We start from the raw sequence: 20561 nt of genomic DNA on the forward strand, positions 1-20561 counted from the left end.
ATTAATTTGTCTCAATCGCTCCCCAAGAACAAAGCCGGCTCCTGTATACAGGCATGACACGCACTCCTGCTTCCCTGCTGCAAGCATCATATTTGGTACCTTGCCACTGCACTCAGAGAAAATTTCTAGAAGTGGCCAGAATCAGCTCTTTGGTCCTGCAGGAACCCTCCAGCATCTAAATAGAAAGGGGAAGGGACTTTTTTTTCCCTTTTTTTTTTTTCCCTAATTTAAAATACAGTATCTCCCCAATCTGAGGCTTAATCTTGTGTTGGTCTGCCTATGTTGCAGTCTTCACGAATGCTGCACCCCTCTGTGGGGCAGTTGAGGTAGGCCATGTCTTGCCTAAAACTCCTCCCTAGGATGTGTGTTGTAGGCAGGTGAAGCAGCTGAGGCCTCTAGAGTCTGTTCCGCCACTCCTTCTGTGGAGCTGTGGATGTAAGTGCCCCTGGGAGAAGGAGGAGCCTTTCCCTGAGAAACCCTGAGTGTTCGGCCCACTGGAGGAGAGCCGAGCCCCCTTTTAGCAGGAATTTCCTGCTAGAGCAAGAACAGGATGCAGCTTGCAGCTCGGAGGCACCTGTGACCATCTCCCAGCTCAAAAAAGACAACTTCAACTGAGCATCGTCATCTTCCCGACACCACTCGTGCACAACACGCTACAACTCTGCAGTTTTTGGTGCTGTACCACAGCAAGGCTGCTGGGGTTGGGCACGGCCAAGGAAGTTTTGTAAACTGGTACCAGAGGGACTTAAATATCTGATGCTAGCATGCCTGCCAGGCTGGAGTAGTGCTGGCCTCCAGGACGCTGGCAGCAGGGTCAGGCCTGCAAGCAAAGCCTCTCTGCGCAGGACCATCATGCCTCTAGGAGCCCTTGGTCACAGGGAAGGTTCATGGGAAAGGTTGCAGCCCCATTGACAGTCCCTTATTCTAAGCCAAGCTGACTATAGCAAAGGACAGAAGGTGACCAGGTCTTGAGGCTAATGCCATCACCCATGGGAGGGGGAGGGAGGGGACAGGAGGGTGGTCGCTACCCTCGAAGACACTGAATCACCAGAAGCCTTTCTACAAGCGTAGTTCAAAGAGCCCCTGCAGCGGTCAGTGGTAGCCAGCTCGAAGAGGTGAAGTGCACAGGTGTCAGCGCTGACCAACTCCAGCAGCAGCTGGACTCTGCTTGTATGGCGTCTTCCACAGGAGGATCTCAAAGGGCTTTGCAGGCACGCTCTGCACACGCTTCAGAGGCGGGTAACAAGAATTCCTGCTTTATGCAGACTGAGTAAACATCATCAAGCGGGTACCAGAGGGAACGGTCACTCGCCAGCAGCGCTGGGCACGCCAGCGAAAGGCACTTGTGCAGTGAAGAGCCACGTGCCCCAGGGTCTCGCAGCTCACCCCAGCACTGACCCACACCCTCCTCTGCTGAGCCTCGTCACAGGAGGACCGGGCGGAAACCCGCGCCGGGGGCTTGCTGTCTGACAACGTGCCAGGGCTGTGCCGGGGGCGCCATGGGAGAGAGATACCACATCACCACCCCCGTGGGGTTAATAACGACCGAGAAGCTGTCTTCCGTCTTTAAGCCACTGATGATCTTCCCGCTGTACACGTCTTGTACCTGGAAGACAGAGATGGCGGCTACCAGGATTTCCACAGACCTTTCATCCTGAGGTCCAGCCGCAGTTACTGACGTGGCATGGTGGGACAGGACACAGCAGTGGGCAACAGGGGGGTGACCCAATGGGTGCCTGCCCCTTCGTCCTGGAGGCAGGGAGTGGGAGTCCTCCCCCCCTCCCCAAAATGCAAAGGGTGTCAAAGCGGGAAGCTGGAAAGAGGGGGATCCAGGTGCTGTGGGGATGCCCCACCATGCAGCGTGCCAACGGGGCTCACCTCATACACGGCATCCTCAGGGAAGTGGAGCTTGGCCAGGCTGGTGGTGTAGACAAAGGGCATATCTGTCCTTCGGCTGAAGAAGACAAGGGCGCTGGCGGCCTGAGACAGCGGGCGCAGGAACACCTCGATGTGGGATTTCTCCTAGGGGTGGGGATGGGTGGTGAGGCAGAGCTTCTAGGACCAGTGCTGGCCCACAACTTCTGTCTTTGCCCTGCAGGGCTGCTACGCCAGCAGGTCCCCAGCTCCCGCAGCTCTCCTGCTCATGTTCCTCTGCATCGCTTCCCTCTCCCTCCTCATTGTCACGCCCCGTGCTGCTCCTGCCTGCCCTCCCCACTGTGTCTGCCTTCCCCCTAACCTTAACAATCCTGTGCCCCTGGATTCCCAGGGGGTCCTGGTTGATCTGGATCATCAGGCGGTTCTGCAGGATCTCCTTGGCGCTTGGGGAGATGGTGCGAAGATCCGTCGACATGAGGAGCGGAGCTGCCATCACCGTCCACAAGGCCATCTGGGAGCGTGACTGCTCGTAGCTAAGGCCAAAGTTTCCAATGATGAGCTGGAGGGGAGACGGTGAAGAGACGGGAGAGGCAGAAAAGGGTTAGGAACTTGTCTGCTTGTCACCCTTGGTGATGCTGCAGCGTGCTGGGAGGAAGCATCCATGGGAAACCTCACATGCACTTTTGCTTCCCCTCGAGCAGCCTACCAGTGCCAGGAGAGCCCACCCCTGCTAGGTGCTGAGCCACCAGCACACATTCAAACGCACTCCCTAAAACCCTTCGCTTCACCATTGTCCTTCCCCCAGGCTGTGCAGGGAAGGACAAGAACACCTGAACTACTCAACAGGTATACTTGGGCGGGGAAGGGTTTGTTGCAACCTTCTCCCTGCACCCAGAAGGGGATCCCCGGAGACCCCCATCCCTGGCCAAGGTCAGTGCATCCACCACCCAGCCGTACCATGTCTGGGTCATTCCAGTGGCCGGGGCCAGCCACTGGCTGCAGCACATCCTGGTTTGCGAAGAACCAGTCCAGGATGGAAAGCACGCTGTCCCAGGAGTCCTGGATGTCGTCGTAGTTACGCCACAGGTTGCAGACCTCTGCCAGGATGGTGTAGTTCACCTGGAAAGGAGCACAGGATCAGGCAGGAGGGAGAAAGGACGGGGTCTGCAAGCTGGGGTAGAAGGGGCAGCCAGACTTGTTGAGAGCTACAGTGTCCAGAAGGTGGTTGCAAGGCAGAGGGAACTGGAGAAGGGGAACATCGCATAAGGAAGGAGGACAGAGTCATATCCCAACATGACTGGGCACGTCCCAGTATAATACGATGTCTGGCAAAAAAACCACACAGGCAAGGGGGAACTATGATCAACTGCAAGAATGAGGGCAGCTTGGTATTGATTCAGAAGGTGAAAGAGGAAATAAAATAAATGTTCTCGATTCTCAAGAAATGTTACCAGGAGGAACATCCTCTTTCAAGCACTTAAACCAGACAGGACCCACCTCTGAAGAATGAACTGTTGGGATCAACCCCGTATCAGCTGAGTGGGGTGGAGAGGGCCTTCTTCCCCCAAACCCCCATCACCTACCCATGCTGGGAACCCCCAGTGTCCGCAGATGCCTGGCAGGGAGGCCATGTGCCCTCCGCGGACCTGCAGCCCCATCCTACCAGGGGCAGAGCAATAAGCGGGGTGTAGCACCCAGCTCCTGCAGCTCCAACAAGAACTCCTCCAGGGCACAGGGGACATGAGAAACAGCCATCAAATGGGACAACCCTCACCTTGGGGGGGAGTCCCCCCTGATACGCTGGCCAGCTGCAGGAGTAGACGATGGGGCGGCCTGTGGCATTCAAGGCCCTCGCCATTTCTGGGTAGCCTTTGGGAGAGAAGATGACAAATGGTGAAGGAGACAGCTGGCAGCAGCCTGCCTCCCAGCCCGCCCCGTCAGGGGACCCCAGGCCAGCCTGGCCTCCTGCCTTACACCGGCTCAAGGGCACCCAAACTCCCTCCTCTTTGCCCAAGAGCTGCAACAGAAGACGCGAGGGAAGAACTGAAGCTGGCCAAGCATTTCTGCGGACAGCCAGCTGCCCTGACTGAAGCAGAGAGGGAAGAAACGCCAGCCAGCCAGGGAGCCCTTACCCTTCGCCTGCTCTTCTCCTGACGAGTAGCACCCATCCAGCTTCAGCATGTCCACACCCCACTCCGCAAAGGTCTGGGCGTCCTGCTCCACGCGGTCCAGCGTGGTGCCCGGGTAGCCCCCACAGGTGAGGATGCCCAGGTCACCATAAATGCCCAGCTTCAAGCCGCGGGCATGGACCTGCAAGGAGAGGCGAGCTGCAAGGAGGGGACGAGGGGGGTCCAAGGTGCCTCCCAGGGACCAGGCTCCTCCATCCCCTCCCAGCCTTCCAACCACGGTGGTGTGGGGACACAGAGACCCCCCCACCATCCCCAGTGGGCACTCACGTAGTCAGCCAGGGCCTTAATCCCCCTGGGAAACCTCTCGGGGTCGGGAACCAGCTGTCCCGCCGCGTCCCGCTGCTTGGCTGACCAGCAGTCATCGATGTTGATGTACTTGTAGCCCAGGTCCCTCCAGCCATCCTCCGCCAGGCGGTCTGCCATCTCATAGAAGAGTGTCTCACTGTGGGTCAGGGGGACGGGGACGCGGCAGGCTGAGCCTCTGTGACCTCTGTGCCCCACTGGCTGCAGGCAGCCAGCAGGACTCTGGGGCTAACAAGGGCTCTGGAGGGTCCGTCACCGCAGGGCTGGCCTGGGCCATACGGGAGGGTCCCCAAGGCTGCCATTTAAACCCCATTCATTGATTTAATTGAGGGGAAGCGTTTCCCCAACGCCTCGCGAACCCCGGCCACATGCTTCAGTGCCGGGGGCTCTCCAGCCCCAGCTCTGGGGTGCTTGAGCCCCCCGCCTCCCGCGCAGCCATGCTCCCCGAGATCCCACTGCTGCGGAGCTCGTCCCACGGACACAGAAGGTGCCAGAACCGCCCCGGACCTGATGCCCGACCCGACCATCCACCCTCTCCCTCCCTGGCATCACCCACCCACCCACCCGGGGCAGACCCCGGATACCAGCTCGGTGTTTCCGAGCAGGGTCCCTCGGGCAGGGGACACACGGGACAAGCCCTCCTTGCAGGGAGGGGGGGATGCCGAGCTCCGGGAGGGGTTAGGGAGGGGTTTCCCCCCACCCCTCCCCGCCAACCTGATGCAGTTGCGGGGGTCCTCCCGGCAGTCCACGTTGCAGCGGAACCTCTCCCAGGCCAGCCAGCCCATGGGGGGGGTGAGCGCCAGCCCGTTCTCCAGGGCCACGGAGGGCAGCGCCAGGGCCACGGCCAGCACCAGCCCGCTCAGCACCGCCGTCCCCATCGTCCCCGCCGCCGCCGGGGCACCGAGCGCCTCTCCCCGCCCCGGCCCCGCTCACATGATGCCGCCCGCATCACCTGACCGACCGCCCCCGCCTCCCTCCGGCCCGCCCCGGCATTGCTCCCAGCCCCGCTGCGCCCCACAACCACCCGCCCCGCCGGTATCTCCGCCCCCCCGCCCCTGCTCCCTACGGCCGTTCCACCGTACCGGCGCTGCGCCCCACAGACGTGGCACCCCATCGGTATCGCCTTCCCCCCACAACCCCCGACCCCCCCACACACGCTGTTGCACCCTATCAGCGTTGCACCCAGTCGGTATTGCACCCCACGGCTGCTGCACCCCATCACCGGCACCCCATCACCGCCGCACCCCACGGCTGCTGCACCCCAATAATTACGCGGGGCGGGGGGGGGGGGCTGTAGGTCCCCCCGAGGCGGGACCCCGGGGGTACCCGAAGGGGCGTCGGGCGGAGCGAAGAGGTGCGGGAGACAGCGCGCCCCCCCCCCCCCCCGGCCGCCCCCCGCTGCCGCCGGCGGGGCGGTGCTGCCGGCGGGGCGGGACGGCCCCCCCGCCCGCAGGAGCCCTCCCTCCCTCCCTCCCCCGCCCGGCCGCGGCCGGTCCCCGCCGGCCCCGCACCGCCGCCGAGCAGGAAGGGCCCGAGGTGAGGCCGGGACGGGGACGGGGCCCGCGCTCCCGCCGCCGGGGCGAGGGGCTGGGCAAAAGGGCCGGGGGGCGGCGCGGGCCGGGGCGGCGGCGGCGGCGGCGGGCCGGGAGCGGGCGGCGGGGTCCGCTGGCAGACGGCAAACACGCGCAGGGACACAAAGACACGGAGCCCGGCGTTGCACGGCCCCCACCCGCGCAGTCCACGGGACCCCCACGGCCCCCTCCCCTCGTGGGGCACCTCGGCTGTCCTCAGCCCCAGCTGGAGATTTCCTCGGGGGGCCGCGCCGAGGGCAAAGCACCCCCCGGGGAACAGCGTCTCCGTACGCCTTGATGGGATTTGGGTCCGTTTTTCCAACGGGAGGCCGTGGCCCCTTGTCCTCAGCCCTGCCCCGCGAGCCCTGCCGGGGGAGAAGGGCTCCGGGAGGGATGCTGGAGGTGGCTCGGCAGCAGGGAGCTTCCCCCCGCCCGGATCTGGCCCGGGGAGCGGCGGCTGTGGTTTGTTTTCTGCATATTTCTGTACGCAGAGTTTTTGCGGTTGGACATCCATTTGCAGTTGTAGAAAATGCAGAAAAGGCTGCGCCCGCTGCGTCCTTCTGTGGGACCTGCCACCTTCCCGAATCGCCAGCCACGGGGCTGATGGTGTGGCAACGGGCTTCTACAAAAGCTCTTTTGTTTTTGTAGTAATAAAACCAAAACAAACTCACAGGAGCCAAAAATCAAACCCACGGGAGCGCTGGCCTGAGCCGGAATGGGGCGCAGGCTTTGAAGCCAATGCAGAGTGCCCCTGGTTTTGCCACCCCAGTTTCCAGAGCCGCGCACCTGCAGTGCTCCAAGAGCCCTGACTTTCTGGGGTGGGAGCGATGCAGCTCTTTGCTCTTCCCGTCCCAAGCTGTTCTGGTTTGTGATTCCCTCTCTGCCACCTTCCTCCGACCAGGGATGGGGCTCGACACGGTGAAGCTTCGGAGGCCCCCGGCAAGGGAGCTGCCCGCCCAAGGAAGACGGCAAGGGGTTGCAGTCTGACCCGCACAGCCGGTACGGCACCTCGCACCCTGCTGCTGGTGAACCTGACGGGGCTGGGGATGCTGCTGCTGGGAGGGCCGGTGGGGACGGGTGGGCCTGTGGGGAGACGGGGAGTGGGGAGAGGGTGCTCAAACGGAGGTCCCAGAGCCCTTGGGTATGAAAACGCCCTCCTTATCCTGCCCTATAATAGAGGAGAGAGTGAAATGAATGCCTCGCAGGCACAGAGGCAAATTTTTTTGATGTGCCCCATAAAAAAACAGCAAAGTAGGTCACTCGAGGAATAAGAAAACGAAGCTGTGGTGTTGTCGTTCCTGGAGAAGGTGGGTGTTTCAGTGGTGGGGCTGTGGTGATGACCACCTTTCTGCAGCAGCAAGGAGCCAGCCTGCCATTTGCAGGGTAGTTGCTGGGTGACACACTGTCCTGGAACGCTAGCTGCTGGAATCGGGGCTACTTTTTCCCCATGGTGGGCTTTAGGCAGGATCAGACCTCTCCTGGTGGGGCAGGCGAGATGTTCCTCACGCTGAGCCGACTTCTTCCCTCTCTCTTCCTCTCCTCTTAGGCAGGGCAATGAAGCTGAACGAGCGGAGCGTGGCCCACTACGCCACCTGCGACTCGCCTGCCGACCATGCCGGCTTCCTCCGCAAGCGAGTGGAGCGGCACCACCACCATGCCCACCACCACCACGCCACCTCCTACCAGCGCCGCTGGTTCGTCCTCAAGGGCAACCTCCTCTTCTACTTCGAGGAGCGGGAGAGCAGGGAGCCCGTGGGGCTGGTCGTGCTGGAGGGCTGCACTGTGGAGCTGTGCGAGGCTGCCGAGGAGTTCGCCTTTGCCATCCGCTTTGATGATGCTGGCGCCAGGGCTTACGTGCTGGTGGCTGACGGACAGGCTGCCATGGAGGCCTGGGTGAAGGCACTCTCACGAGCCAGCTTCGACTACATGCGGCTGGTGGTGAGGGAGCTGGAGAAGCAGCTGGAGGAGGCCTCCAAGACCTTGGCCGCTTGCCACAAGTCTCCGCGGAGGTCCTCCTCCTCCGGCAGGAAGAGGCATCTCTCCAACCCCGCCTTGCTGCCCCTCCAGGAGAAGCCCACCGTCCTGGAGAACGGTTACTCCACCTGGGGTAGTGGTGGTGGCGTCCCTGGTGGGGCTGCCGGCCTTGACCGTGATGGGGGACACACGAAGCCCCCACCCCTGCCTCCACGCCGGCGTTCGGCCGCCAGCAGTGCTGTGGGGTCCCCGGTGCCCAGCCTCTCGCCAGCCATGCCGGAGAGCCCGGTGTCACCGGAGACGGCCTGCTTCTCCAAGCTGCACAGCTGGTATGGGCAGGAGATCGCGGTGCTGAGGCGGGAGTGGCAGGAGAGGCAGAAGAGGGGACACCCGTGACCGGGGGCGCAAGCCACCGGCCAGCTGATGCCCGGCAGCCTGTCTCCCATGCGGGAAGAGCGATGCGAGGGATGCTGCTTGCCCCCTGCCCTGGTTGGTGGCCAAGTGTGTGGTGCGTGTGTGCTTCACTAGCATGTAGGAGGGACCCAGGTCTTCCACAAACCTCACGTTTCATTTCCATGAGGCTTTATGCAGCTGGAGAGCATGTAATACCAGGGGAGCCGCCTTGGAGGGGGCCCAAATCGGCACATATGCAGCAAACCTTGCCCAACAGGGTTGGCCCCTTGCCATCCTGGCGTGGTGGATGCTCTGGGTGCTTCATCAACCGCCTCTCCCCCACCACTTTTTTTTCTTTTGGTTTTATTTCTCAGTGTGGAAGTTTGCACAGGTCAGCGTTTGTTATTGTCTGTGGTCTTGCGCCGAAGTCCTTCTGCCTTTGCTCTTTCGCTGCAGATAAGGCTGGGCTCTTACGAAATGCCTCCGATAGGCCGCTGGCCCTGGTGGGTGTCTCCAGCCTTGTGCTCCTCTCGCCCCAGGACACGCGTGAGCCACCATGGCTGTGGCTGGCCCAGCAGCCAGGGCAACAAGGACCGGGCTCTTGCGTCGTCATTGTTTTTTTATTTTCGTCTGCACTAACCCTCCTCCCTGCTAAATCCCACAGGATGTGGGTTTCACGGGCTTGCATCCACCTCTTTGAGTGCCCGAGCTCAGCAGCCAGGCTGAAAAGGAGGCACTGAGCCTGGTCTGAAGCAACAGCGAGGCCCAGGAGCTCCCCAGGGCTGATCTGGACTCTGTCAAGCGGTGGCCAACCACGCCGGTTAATGTCCTTCCCTCTTCCAAAACAGGGACACTAAAGCCTCTTTGCCTTGCCAGGGGTGAATTTATCAGCCTCTGCGCAGACTTTAGCTCCTGCAAAGTGCCATATAGGGCTCAGCCGGCTGGTTGGGCAGCTTGCCCAAGACGGTGTCCAAAGCCGTGCTCTTGCGGAGCCTCTCTCATTGTTGCGGCTCTGCCCAGCTCCTGGCAGAGCTGCGCAGTCGGAGGAGAGACTGTGGAGGGAGAAGTGAAGGTGTGGGTGCGAGTTACAGGTTGCACTGACTGACTGCGTGCCAGTAGTGTCTGGCCTTGCCCCTCGAGCATCAAAGCCATGTCACTGCCTTCTACCGAAGCCAGCACTTTCCCTCCAATTTCGTGTCAGCATCACTCGGCTCATCGCCGTAGCACGTCCCATCCTCCCGGCGGGTGAGGAAGGCTGCGGGGAGGCATGCCTGCTGCCTCGCTACAGAAACAGACTTGTCCTTCAGTCAGAAACCTTGGCCACGAGGCAGATGGTACGAGTAGGTGGGTGCTGAGTCCAGGGACTGGAACACCCTGGAGATGGGGGTTTATAAATCTTCTGCCTTATCCTCTTGACAAGGGCTGTTTTTCAGAGCAGGAAAAATGCGTGAAGCAGGCTTGCGCTTCCTATTGAACAGTGTTAAACCTGGTTTATTGTCTGTTTTATTAAGGAGCCTTGCTAGGAAAGCAAGAGGCCATTCCAGGTCATGACTGGTAGGAACCTATTTGCCTTTCTGGAGTTAAACGCACTCAGCTTAATACTTTGCAATAGCCAGTAGAGATTGCCAACGCAGAAATCAGATGACTTCCATTAACTCTTGGTGCCTTTGAAAATGTATCTGTGGTGCTTTTGGATGACGAGCTTCCAGCCTGCTGCCTAATTGTGGCTCGACGGTATGTTAGAGGAAATAAGATCTTAAGTCAGACCTTACAAATATGACTTTGGGCAGTGGGAGCATAAACTTCACATGTGAAGTGATGCAATCCAGTCCTCTCCAGTTCGTGCCTGTATTTCTTCACCATAGGGACCTTTGAGTTTGGGAGGATTATTTTTGTTCTCCTTTTTACGTGAAAACAGTTCAGAAAAAACAGAAATAGGTGGCCACGGGCCAGTGCCCAGGCTCCGTCAGCAGCCCAGCTGGCTGGACTTACGGGCCAGCTCTGCCTCCCTACCTGCTGCTTAAATTGTTCAGTGCTGCAACATTCCCGGCTGGGAACTGTCCCCTTCCCCATGGCAGGGCAGCAGCATCCGGGGATGGCACTACCTGGTGCCTCCTCGCGTGGGTATTTTGGCGCCAGGGTCAGATTTGGCAAACATTTTTCCTGTGGTGTTGGTTTTTAAAAACGTAATACAGAGAGAATAATATTCCTGATGTCTCAGTCTTAAGGAATTTTGACAGTAAAGATTTAACTTCCAAAATAAATCAAAATGTAATGGCAGTTCCTGCATGAGACCCAAGAATCGGGAGTGACTTGAAAGGGAAAATAAATTAACAAAGCCAGTTCTGTCAGAACTGGAGCTGAAACAGTATTATTCATTTAAGGGCAGTTTCACTTTTAAGAAGCTTAGTTTGTTTTAATAAGCCAGGATTGTGCTAGTAACACTACTAAAGAGCTTATATTTAATGCTTTAATCTGTCCCATTCAAATGGCACAATTTCCACGCTACCTGCCTTTGCATTAGTACGTATCCCAACTAAATCCTAAATCCTGCAAATGAGGGGCTGCGCTCTGCTTTCTGGCTGATCGCATTTGGAGTAATTCTGTGTTTTATTCTGCAGCGCCGAGAAGAAAATGGCTGAATCCCGAACAGTATTTCTGCTCGGCCTTTGCTAGGTCTCCGAAGCGCTGCGTGACTTCGGATGCGCTCGGTCAGGGCTTCCTCACCGTCCCGCTCACGTTAACAGGGATGGCCCTTTAGCGAGTAAAAAGAGCCATAACTGGAACCATGCCCAAATTTGTATGGGAGTACAGGTTTTTTTAATGGCCACCGCTGCTTGCTTCATGAGGCAGGCAGCACCTGGGTGCTCCGCCGCCTCCTCTGAGATGGAGGCCATCAAACCCGCTCGGCTGAGGATCGGTGGTGATGGCAGCGCCTTCCTCCCCCAGGCAGAAGGTCGGGATTTCAGCTTCCTGAGATTGCACATGCAGCTGGGCGATGGAGCGTCCTCGCGTTCTGTCTGCGGGCAGAGATCGTTACAGGCAAAGCAGAGAGTTTTCATTGTCCCCTACAGCAAAATGGGACTGATTGCCACACACTGTTTTTTTCTCCGGTCATTCAGGTTTGGACTGTTTTCACCTCCCGCCTTCGCTTTCCCTTATTATTTTTTAAAAATAGAAAATGTCTGGGCAGCATAAAACAGGTTCCCTAGGAGAGGGGGGCTGAACACTAAAGCTGAATGGCTACTTAAAGTACTGAAGTCAAATCTTTTTCTAAGAGTTTTCTTTAGCACAATAATGCAAAAGCGATGAGAGAAAAATGCTTGAATCTGAATGCTTGAATTTAAAAGAAATTGAAGACTGAAGGAGGGAGGGAGATTCTGACATGGCCTCTGCAAGCTGTGCCAAGAAAGGGTCCCAATCCTGCTAAAACAGTTGATTAAAGCCTTCTGTTTTTCTGAGGCTGGGATTTCAGATTCAGGTCCATAATGTATTGTTTTATTTCTGCACATTTATCTTTTTATAGAACATCTGTGGTGATGTTTTCCACTGAATCCAGGTCCTAGCGATCTGAGTAACCGAATTTACCTGTGGCCACCGCTAGCCATTTGGTGGACATTCACAACCAAGACTGGACACTTTCTGCTACAAGCGCATTAACAGTTCACGGATGGGTGACACCCCCCCCCCCCCCCCCAATCTTACTTCTCTCAGCTACTTTTGCAGAGAAACTGAAATAGCCCCCACTGAAGCGCACAGGGGATGTGTGCGAGTTCCCGTGTCGGTGGCATCTTCGCCAGTACGGACCGTGCTTTATCATCTCCACAATGACCAGGCAACACTACCAGCGACCCGCAGGCACACTCCCGCCTTCCGAAGCGCTTATGTTTTAGGTAGACGACGTGGTTTTGTTTTGTTTTGGTTTTTTTATTATTTTTAAGAGGCGGCTTTGCATGCGCCGTTATTTTACCCGCGGAACTAGTATTATGCATTTCAAAACATTGTTATCGTTTGTATTTTATGCCGCGACACCGAATAAACCGTTGATGATTTGTAGGCCCGCGGGCTGCCAGTGGAGCTGTGACCCCACACACACCCCCGCGGGAAGCCTCTGCGGGGCCTGGCCATCCCGGCCCCGCTGCGGGGTCACCCGCCCCGGTTTCCCTCGGTCGAGTCCTCACGGTGCCCTCCGGGAGGCAGTAACAGCCCGCCCGGTGCCCGTCCCCCCCACCCGGGGGGGGCTCGGCCCGCCCCGCGCATGCGCAGCGGCCGCCCCGCCTCTCCCTTCACGCCTCGCGAGAGCCGCAGGCCCCGGTGACGCCTGGGCTCGGCCGTTACGGGCAGGAGGGAGGATGGCGGCGGCAGGCGGGCGGCTCCTGGCGGTGTCCGCGGCTCGCCTGGGGCGGGCGGGCTGGGGCGGGCCACGCCGCTCCCCAGCCGCGCCGCTTGTGCCTTCCCGGAGCGCCACCGTCACCCGCAGCGGTGCCATTTTGCCCAAGCCGGTTAAGGTGAGTGAGGGGCGAGCGAGTGAGGGCGGCAGCCAATAGCAGCGTAACGGACGGCAGCGGTGGCCAATCAGTGCTGGTGTACGTGCTGTGGGTGGGGCTGCGGGAGTGAGTGACAGGGGTTGGGCTAATGAGCGGATCGCTGAGGGCGGGGCGGGGTGCGGAAGCGCTCGGCAGCGGAGGGGAGCGGCCCTGAGGGGTCGGGGCGGGCCCGGCCGGACCGTCTCCCCCCTGGCGGGGCGGGGCGGGGCGGGGCGGCCCCGGCGGTGGTCCCAGCGCCGTGAGGAGGAGATAATCACCCGCCCGTACACAACCCTTTCTCAGCGGCAACGGCTCTCCCTTCCTGAGCCCCTAGTGTTCCCTGCCCCGAGCCCACACCGGGTTCCTGCTCTCCGGGTGGATGAGAGGGGAGTGGTGGACGTTGTCTACCTCGCCTTCAGCAAGGGTTTTGATACTGTCTCCCGTAACATCCTCATAGGTGAGCCTAGGAAGTGTGGGTTAGATGAGTGGACAGTGAGGCGGATGGAGAACTGGCTGAATGGTGGAGCTCAGAGGGTTGTCATCAGCGGCACAGAGTCCAGTTGGAGGCCTGTAGCTAGCGGCATTCCCCAGCGGTCAGTACTGGGCCCAGTCTTGTTGAACATATTCATCAACGACCTGGATGAGGGGACAGAGTGCACCCCCAGCAAATTTGCTGATGACACAAAGCTGGGAGGGGTGGCTGACGCACCAGAAGGCTGTGCCACCATTCAGCGAGACCTGGGCAGGCTGGAGAGTTGGGCAGAGAGGAACCTAATGAAGTTCAACAAGGGCAAGTGTAGGGTGCTGCACCTGGGGAGGAATAAACCATGCACCAGTACAGGTTAGGGGTTGACCTGCTGGAAAGCAGCTCGGTGGAAAGAGACCTGGGAGTCCTGGTGGACAACAAGTTGACCATGAGCCAGCAATGTGCCCTCGTGGCCAAGGCGGCCAATGGCATCCTGAGATGCATTAAAAAGAGCATGGCCAGCAGGTTGAGGGGGGATTATCCTCCCCCTCTACTCTGCCCTGGTGAGGCCACATCTGGTGTACTGTGTCTAGTTCTGGGCTCCCCAGTTCAAGGACAGGGAACTACTGGAGAGAGTCCAGCAGAGGGCTACAAAGATGATCAGGGGACTGGAGCATCTCTCTTATGAGGAAAGGCTGAGACCTGGGTCTGTTTATCCTGGAGAAGAGAAGACTGAGAGGGGATCTTATCAATGCTCATAAATATCTAAAGGGCGGGTGTCAAGAGGATGGGGCCAGACTCTTTTCAGTGGTGCTCGGCGACAGGACAAGGGGCAATGGGCACAAACTGGAACACAGGAAATTCTGTCTCAACACGAGGAAAAACTTCTTTAGTTTGGGGGTGACAGAGCACTAGAACAGGCTGCCCAGAGAGGTGGTGGAGTCTCCTTTTCTGGAGATAGTCAAAACCCACCTGGATGTGTTCCTGTCCAGCCTGCTCTAGGTGACCCTGCTCTGGCAGGGGGGTTGGACTAAATGATCTCAGAGGATCCCTTCCAACCCCTGCCATTCTATGATTCTGTGCGATGCGATGACGGGGGTCTGGCACTAGGGACAGCAAAGTGTTCTTCCCGCTGCTCCCCAGGCCCTGTCTGCCCTTGTGAAGCCAGAAGAGTGCAGGCTCAGCCACAGGGCAACTTGCTGGTAAAGATTAATCTTTTCCAATCAACTCCTTGCAGACACCCTTTGGCCTCCTCAGAGTGTTCAGCGTTGTGATCCCTTTCTTATACGTTGGGACTCAGATCAGTAAGAACTTTGCAGCCCTACTTGAAGAACATGATATCTTTGTCCCAGAGGATGACGACGACGATGATTAAAGGGTATGTCATTAAGATCACCAGCAATCTAATTATTTGTACTTCCTGTTTGGCTTGGGGCAGGGAGGAGAATCTTGGAAATACAGCAACAGTTCTGAAAAATGCATTTGCAGTTAAACACATGGACACCCACAGCTGTACTGCCTCTGGCTATGAACTTTTCAGTTCCTTTACACTGGAGTAGGCCAGACTGGTATCTGAACATGAAACCTCCACAACATACATTCGTTAGCGATCATAATAAACTGACGACAGTTTAGGTCTTGTAATTTGAACCAGAAATAAAAATAAACCGTAGTCAGTGAGGGACTATATTGCAGACAGAAAAGAGGGACTTCAGCATCATTACACATTTACCTGTTTAAAAGTCTTCTGCTAACTCACAGAATGAGCATTTTAAGAGAGAATGAAATTCTGATGTAGAGGTGAACAGTCTGAGAGAACTCCAGAACCCATTGGAGCAAAGTGTCTGGTGGGTGTTAGAACACTGATCTCTGGAGTAGTTGGACCATTCAGACTCATCAGATAAAGGTGAATTATTTCTGCTTTTCCTTTATCTACAGTACGCTACACTACCCTCTGTTTTCTGTTATTCTGTTTGGCTTGCCCTTATGTAAAGACTTGAGTTTGGGTGTATTTATTTATAGAACAAAGAAGTTGTTTTAAAGAAGTTGTTGTAAATAGTCTTGTTTATAATCCGTTTGGTGGATGTATTCCATTTGATAAAGGGATTTTCCAGCGTGCACTGTGCAGCTAAAACCAGAGAATTAAAAGGCTGCAAAGACTGAAATGGCCTGTCAGAAACTCCTTTTATGTAAAACCCGCCTTGTGTGGTTGGGGGGAGGGTACAGACTGGAGCTCAGTACAGTATATCTGGAAAGTAACAGTTGATTGTTCTATTTGCAGAACTGTAACAGAAGAACAGAAAGGGAGAAAACCATTGAGAAATCAATGGTTCCAACATTCGTCACCTGCGTTTTGTCCTTCCTAAATGGGACGGGGGCTCTGTATCCCCTTTGCCAGTGAGTGTCCTGCGCATGTCTGTATGATGGAAATCTGTAGATCTGGGTTGAAGGAAGTGCTTGATAGGCCTTGCATCCTTGCACGCACACAATCACCTCATCAAAGACTGCTTGGGATTCCTTTTATTAGCAATATGGGAAACACTTAATTAAAGATCAAGAGACTGAGATGTATGACTTTAGTCTTGTGTTTTTATAGATTATGTGCCTATGTCCTAGCATTACTCTCTTAACCTTTCTACCTCAATACATTTCAGTAAGGAGGCTCGTTTCATGTTTATTTCCTCTTATGAGTCCTGGAACAGGGTGTCCAGAGAGGTTGTGGAGTCTCCTTCTCCAGAGGTATTCAAAGGATATGTGTTCCTGTCCACCCTGCTCTAGGTGAACCTGCTTTGGCAGGGGAATTGGACTAGATGATCTCTGACGGTCCCTTCTAATCCCTGCCATTCTGTGATTCTTTCTGTAATTCAGGACTGATCTACAGTACGTGACAGGAATCCTATCAAATAATGCTGATTTACAACCTAGCAGGTGTATCTGATGGAAATTGTATCAGTTTCACCTCACTGAGGATTAAATACAATATTATCATTGCAGAGTTTAAAGTTTTGAATAGCTTTGGTAAAAGGTTATGATCACAAGTGGCAAACTAACTCACTGGCGTATTTTATAGCATTTAATCTCTGAATAGTGAAAATCTCTGAACACTCTGGCTCCAAGTACCTAGTATGTACTAGGTAGTTCAGTACTTCCCTCCATATGAGTCCTAATATATTTATTTTCTTAACTGTGTATAAACTTCAACTCTTCTTTTCATAGAAGTGTTTTCTATTGCAATTAAAAGCTTGCATAATAGACTTAAAAGGTCTTCTCTACTGCTAGGGCTTGCTTAGAGTATCTTCAGTCACATCAGATCATCTGTTTTTTCAAATACCTTGAAAGGTTAGTCTTTTTTTTTTTTTTAAGCCAGCATTGCCCCAGTGTGCCTGATGGTTTCTGGGTCACTAAAGCTGGCCTTTTCTCTTGTTTATTTCAATGTTGCACACATTAGCATAGCGTATGGTTGAAACAGCCACATTTGCTCCCTTATTATTTGGCACAGCTTTTGATGTTTGCTCTATAGCTCTCCAGCATAGCTACTGAGAGACAAGGGAGCCTTGTCTGAGTAACCCCAACAGCTGTAGTTGAAGGCAGCTGGCAGGTTCTTGAGTCACTCGGTATCTGAGTTGCCCCCTCCTTCCCCAAGGCTGCCTGAGAAGTGGTTGCTCCAGTTCATCTGCTCTTGGGAGCCAAAGATGTCCCTCCTCCTGTTTTGTATACTGGCAAATGCTTTATCCCACCACCTCTGCTGTCCCTTTCTGTGTCAACCCTGTCCTTAAAAACACCCCAGACCCAAAGCCCCTAGGTACACACATACACATCCCTGAGGAGTGCTGCTTTACAGTCCTCACATGGGGAAGAAAGCCCAGTATTTAGGCAAGGATAAAAAGAACTTTAAGTGCACTACAAAGATGCAATGCTGATCACACGGGGTGGGCTCCAGCACAGAGTTACCATCTGAAAACCTGACTGGTGAAAGAACAAACTCTCCTTATCCTTCTCAAAAGGGAGCTACTAATTCCCAATTCAATTGAAGAGGTGATGGCAGGACACCATCTTCTGCTAGGCAGCAGAAACTCTTACAGAGCCTCCCTATTCTAGACAACAGTATGAAACCCCAGGTAATTTCATTTTGCAGCAGGGAAATGGACTGTGCTGATCTTTTTATTGCACAAAGGGCTTTATCAGCCTATTGGATTTTATGCCATTCTCTGCGAGGAAGTAAACAGAGACTAGTGTCCAAGTAAAGAACACAAGGTCAACAAAGTCATAGCATGAAATTGCAAAACACTGCATAAATACAGATGGGCCTCAAGCACAAGAATATTTCTGTGACTACACTGGCTTTTCTGAAGGCACAGTCTTTTCTGCTCTTTCTTCCACAGAGCTGACACCTATGCACAGCGCTGCAGGCTAAGCAGAAACCTCCACAGCCAGGTTGTGTTGTGGTTATTCAGCAGACGCCCCAGTGCAGGTGATGGGACAAACTCACACTGAAAACACACACTGGCAAAACCAGGAAATCACAGCTCTTCATACCGAAGAATGACTTGCACACACTCTGGAATCAGACTTAGTCATCAGCCTCCTAATATGCTATACGATCTTTCTGTACAGATATTTTTCTACTATATAGAACTTTATTTGTAATACAAGGCAGGAAGACACAGAGTCAATCTCTCAGGGATCGTGGCCGGCATAGAATTTGGACAGAAAGTCTTTAGGTCTTGGGGTTTCCGTCTCATGGAAATACCTCATGATGTGAGTCCTCTGCTTCCATACCTGAATGGTTTCTTGAAGATCCATTTTTCCCTGCGCACAGACAAAAGAATTTTAGACTACTTTGCAGTTAGAGCCTGATTCTAACTATACTGGACTATGAAGGTTATTTGAATGCACTTAGAAACACCCTTAAGATAGCTGCATTAACAATTCTGTATTCCTAAAGACTGCCTGCATCGCCTATACTATAGGCAAATACACCTATACACAAATATATATACTGTTCCTGCCTCGTGATTTTAATGCTTCACGGCCTGTATTAACAAGTTGCTTGTCTCTAGAACACAGCTTCCCAGCCCCACAGAACAGACAAGGGACCCTGCCCCCTTCTTAGAACCTGGCTTGTTTCTCTCATGACCAGCATAAAATTCTACGTAGCATCCCTAACTTTCATGCACCTCCATTTAATTTTTTTGAATAGCAGCAAGTTAGCTGTAAAACTAAGTAAAACTGCTGTTAAGTGCTTTGCACTAGTATCACTACCACAGAGATATTAAACATAACTTCTTCATGACTCCAGTCTGGGAATTATTGTACTGGTTTTGGAGGATGGCAGCATAGGGTAGAATGAGAGAGCATGTAATGGTCACCTATTGTATCATCCAGGATTCTGTTGCCATTTTTTTCATCACGTAAAGACAGACTACCTGTCTCGAAACGCAAGACTGGTGAGCACAGCAGTCCTTGGTTGGAAGCTTTCTAATGCACTGGAACTGCAGCAGTCAGTTATTGTTGCTCAGACCCATTTCAAAGCCTTATCCTACTCTTGGTGGGCTGATTACTGTGAACCAGACATAGCCAGATGTGTTATGGACTCAAGGTGTTTGGCCAGCCTCCCACCAAGTACCACCACTCTAATGTATGTTTCAGAATCGGTGAACAAAACCACATCCCAATCTAAGGGGGTACTGTAAGGAGTAGAAAGGTGATTTTTATTGGTAAATTTGGTAGCAGCATCTTTTCCCCCCTTTCTTTGATTGCCGTTGTTTTCTAAGAAAAAACCAACCCAAACCCGAACATAGTATTTAAAATACCATTTTGCTTGCCATACACTTCCCCTTTTAAAGATCTGCAAACTGGAAGAGCCAGTACACTGAGTGACAGAAATCTGTATTCTAGCAGCTCTTGACTTAGGTGAGTTAAGACCCTGTTCCTCTGCATGCTAAAGCAGCTCAATCCCTTATCAACAGGTTTGTTGACAGAGGTAAACCAATCTGGATCGCAAGAGAGAACTCCTCCATAGTGCAAGCTGAGATAAAAACTGTCCCTCTGCTCCATCACACTCACCACTAATTATCCACTCTCACATTCTCTGCAGCTTCAACAAAATGGGAGTAACTTGTTCATACCTTAATAACCAGCATGTCTATCACCCGTGGATCTGTAACGTGGGCGTTCTTCATGAACATCTCCCGCACCTTGTTACGCCCCTGCTTCACTGTGATGTCCAGCTGGTACAGGTGCACTAGGGAAACCAAAATGCCCACAGAGGTCATCTATATTGCTTTTCATTTTTTCCACGCAACTCAACCCTACAAAACACTACACGGTGGTTTATTCTTGCGATGTCTGCCAGCTAACAAGATTAATTTAAAGCGAATAAACAACGCAGACGCAGTACGAGTCCCAGTGCAACATTAAGGAGGCGGACAATCGTGCCAGGCGCCCCTATTCTGGAAAATGAAAGCCAGATTTCTCCTCCGCTTAGCTCCGGAAAGCCAAGCAAGACATGAGGAGACAGGGGATTCTCCCTCCCGGTAACGGCAAGGCAACCCCGGCCGCGCCAGCCCGGTGGGCCTGCGCTGCGCCGGGGAGCGGCCCACAGCCCGCGGGCCCCGCACCACCGCGTTCCCCTGCCCCTCACGGAGCGGGCCAGGGCGGGGAAAGGGCCGCGGCGGGACCCCGCACACCGGGGGTACCGGGCACCCACCCCCGACGGGCCCTTTAAGAGCCCAACGGCTGCGGGGCGGCCGTTACGACCTTGAGCTCGCGCTCCCGCCCGCGCATGCGCCGCCGGCTCCGCGCCCCTCACCCGTGTTAGGCACCTCACGGTACCAGGCCCGGTACAGCTCCCTCACGCGCCGCTTCGCCTCGCCCAGGTCCCGGCTGAAGATCGGCTTCACCGCCGCGGACACCGCTCCCTTCCCCGCCACCGCCATCTTTTTGCAGCCGCCGCGGCGGCCGCTCCTTCCCCCGCCGCCGGTGGGAGACGCGCACGGGCACGGCGGCCTTCTATTAGCCGGCTGCGCTGCCACTCCAGCCTTTTGGGCCGGGCAACTAGCGGTGACCTCCCATCTGATTGGCTGGGAGAAGGGACAATCATCGCTGGCTGCGGGGAGGAGCCAATCAGTGGGTGGGCGGGGCCGTGGTGTGCCCTGCCTCCCGGGGCGGCTGGGCCTGCCCCGCCCCTCACGGCCTGCGCCGGCGGGAGGGACCGGACGCGGGGGCGGTGGGGGGTCCGAAGGAGTGCGGGAGGGGAAGGGAA

At 55.3% G+C, this 20561-nt stretch overlaps 4 protein-coding genes across 6 annotated transcripts; 2 read left to right on the forward strand and 2 right to left on the reverse strand.

Moving 5' to 3' along the window:
- Window position 1: 1 nt before the first annotated feature.
- NAGA (alpha-N-acetylgalactosaminidase) lies at window positions 2–5313 on the reverse strand. Its single transcript, XM_063322557.1, has 8 exons — window positions 5082–5313; window positions 4332–4506; window positions 4008–4185; window positions 3650–3744; window positions 2833–2994; window positions 2237–2434; window positions 1879–2022; window positions 2–1606 (listed from the first exon to the last, which is right to left on the reverse strand). The coding sequence occupies exons 1-8, from the start codon at window positions 5243–5245 to the stop codon at window positions 1424–1426; spliced, it is 1299 nt and encodes a 432-aa protein (XP_063178627.1). The 5' UTR covers window positions 5246–5313; the 3' UTR covers window positions 2–1423.
- A 501-nt stretch (window positions 5314–5814) lies between these two features.
- On the forward strand, window positions 5815–12492 carry PHETA2 (PH domain containing endocytic trafficking adaptor 2). 3 transcript variants are annotated; one of them, XR_010069441.1, is made up of 4 exons: window positions 5815–5903; window positions 6840–6937; window positions 7485–11427; window positions 11832–12492. XR_010069441.1 is itself a non-coding variant. In XM_063322559.1 (3 exons), the coding sequence occupies exon 3, from the start codon at window positions 7493–7495 to the stop codon at window positions 8306–8308; it is 816 nt and encodes a 271-aa protein (XP_063178629.1). In that variant the 5' UTR covers window positions 5815–5903; window positions 6840–6937; window positions 7485–7492; the 3' UTR covers window positions 8309–12492. The 3 variants fall into 3 exon arrangements, 1 of the variants encoding a protein (XP_063178629.1); XR_010069442.1 differs by having other exon boundaries at window positions 11865–12492; XM_063322559.1 differs by having other exon boundaries at window positions 7485–12492.
- A 74-nt stretch (window positions 12493–12566) lies between these two features.
- On the forward strand, window positions 12567–15868 carry SMDT1 (single-pass membrane protein with aspartate rich tail 1). The gene is made up of 3 exons (XM_063322560.1): window positions 12567–12813; window positions 14535–14675; window positions 15579–15868. Exons 1-2 carry the CDS (start codon window positions 12658–12660, stop codon window positions 14670–14672), a joined length of 294 nt encoding a protein of 97 aa, XP_063178630.1. The 5' UTR covers window positions 12567–12657; the 3' UTR covers window positions 14673–14675; window positions 15579–15868.
- Window positions 15869–17856: 1988 nt separating this feature from the next.
- On the reverse strand, window positions 17857–20327 carry NDUFA6 (NADH:ubiquinone oxidoreductase subunit A6). Its single transcript, XM_063322561.1, has 3 exons — window positions 20109–20327; window positions 19426–19541; window positions 17857–18106 (listed from the first exon to the last, which is right to left on the reverse strand). The coding sequence occupies exons 1-3, from the start codon at window positions 20233–20235 to the stop codon at window positions 17975–17977; spliced, it is 375 nt and encodes a 124-aa protein (XP_063178631.1). The 5' UTR covers window positions 20236–20327; the 3' UTR covers window positions 17857–17974.
- Between the last annotated feature and the right edge of the window lie 234 nt (window positions 20328–20561).

This window comes from Chroicocephalus ridibundus, chromosome 1 (genome assembly GCF_963924245.1).
Source record: "Chroicocephalus ridibundus chromosome 1, bChrRid1.1, whole genome shotgun sequence".
Lineage (NCBI taxonomy): Eukaryota > Metazoa > Chordata > Aves > Charadriiformes > Laridae > Chroicocephalus > Chroicocephalus ridibundus.

What these genes read in the sequence shown, in the direction of transcription:
- NAGA (XM_063322557.1), bottom strand. Translation starts at nt 5,245, where the DNA reads ATGGGGACGGCGGTGCTGAGCGGGCTGGTGCTGGCCGTGGCCCTGGCG. An exon ending in GACCCCCGCAACTGCATCAG is followed by an intron (nt 4,507 to 5,081) that starts GTTGGCGGGGAG and finishes CCTGACCCACAG; the next exon opens with TGAGACACTCTTCTATGAGA. An exon ending in AGGAGAAGAGCAGGCGAAGG is followed by an intron (nt 3,745 to 4,007) that starts GTAAGGGCTCCC and finishes TCTCTCCCAAAG; the next exon opens with GCTACCCAGAAATGGCGAGG.
- NDUFA6 (XM_063322561.1), bottom strand. Translation starts at nt 20,235, where the DNA reads ATGGCGGTGGCGGGGAAGGGAGCGGTGTCCGCGGCGGTGAAGCCGATC. An exon ending in CCGTGAGGTGCCTAACACGG is followed by an intron (nt 19,542 to 20,108) that starts GTGAGGGGCGCG and finishes TGGTTTCCCTAG; the next exon opens with TGCACCTGTACCAGCTGGAC. An exon ending in TAGACATGCTGGTTATTAAG is followed by an intron (nt 18,107 to 19,425) that starts GTATGAACAAGT and finishes GTCTGTGCGCAG; the next exon opens with GGAAAAATGGATCTTCAAGA.
- PHETA2 (XM_063322559.1), top strand. Translation starts at nt 7,493, where the DNA reads ATGAAGCTGAACGAGCGGAGCGTGGCCCACTACGCCACCTGCGACTCG.
- SMDT1 (XM_063322560.1), top strand. Translation starts at nt 12,658, where the DNA reads ATGGCGGCGGCAGGCGGGCGGCTCCTGGCGGTGTCCGCGGCTCGCCTG. An exon ending in TTTTGCCCAAGCCGGTTAAG is followed by an intron (nt 12,814 to 14,534) that starts GTGAGTGAGGGG and finishes AACTCCTTGCAG; the next exon opens with ACACCCTTTGGCCTCCTCAG.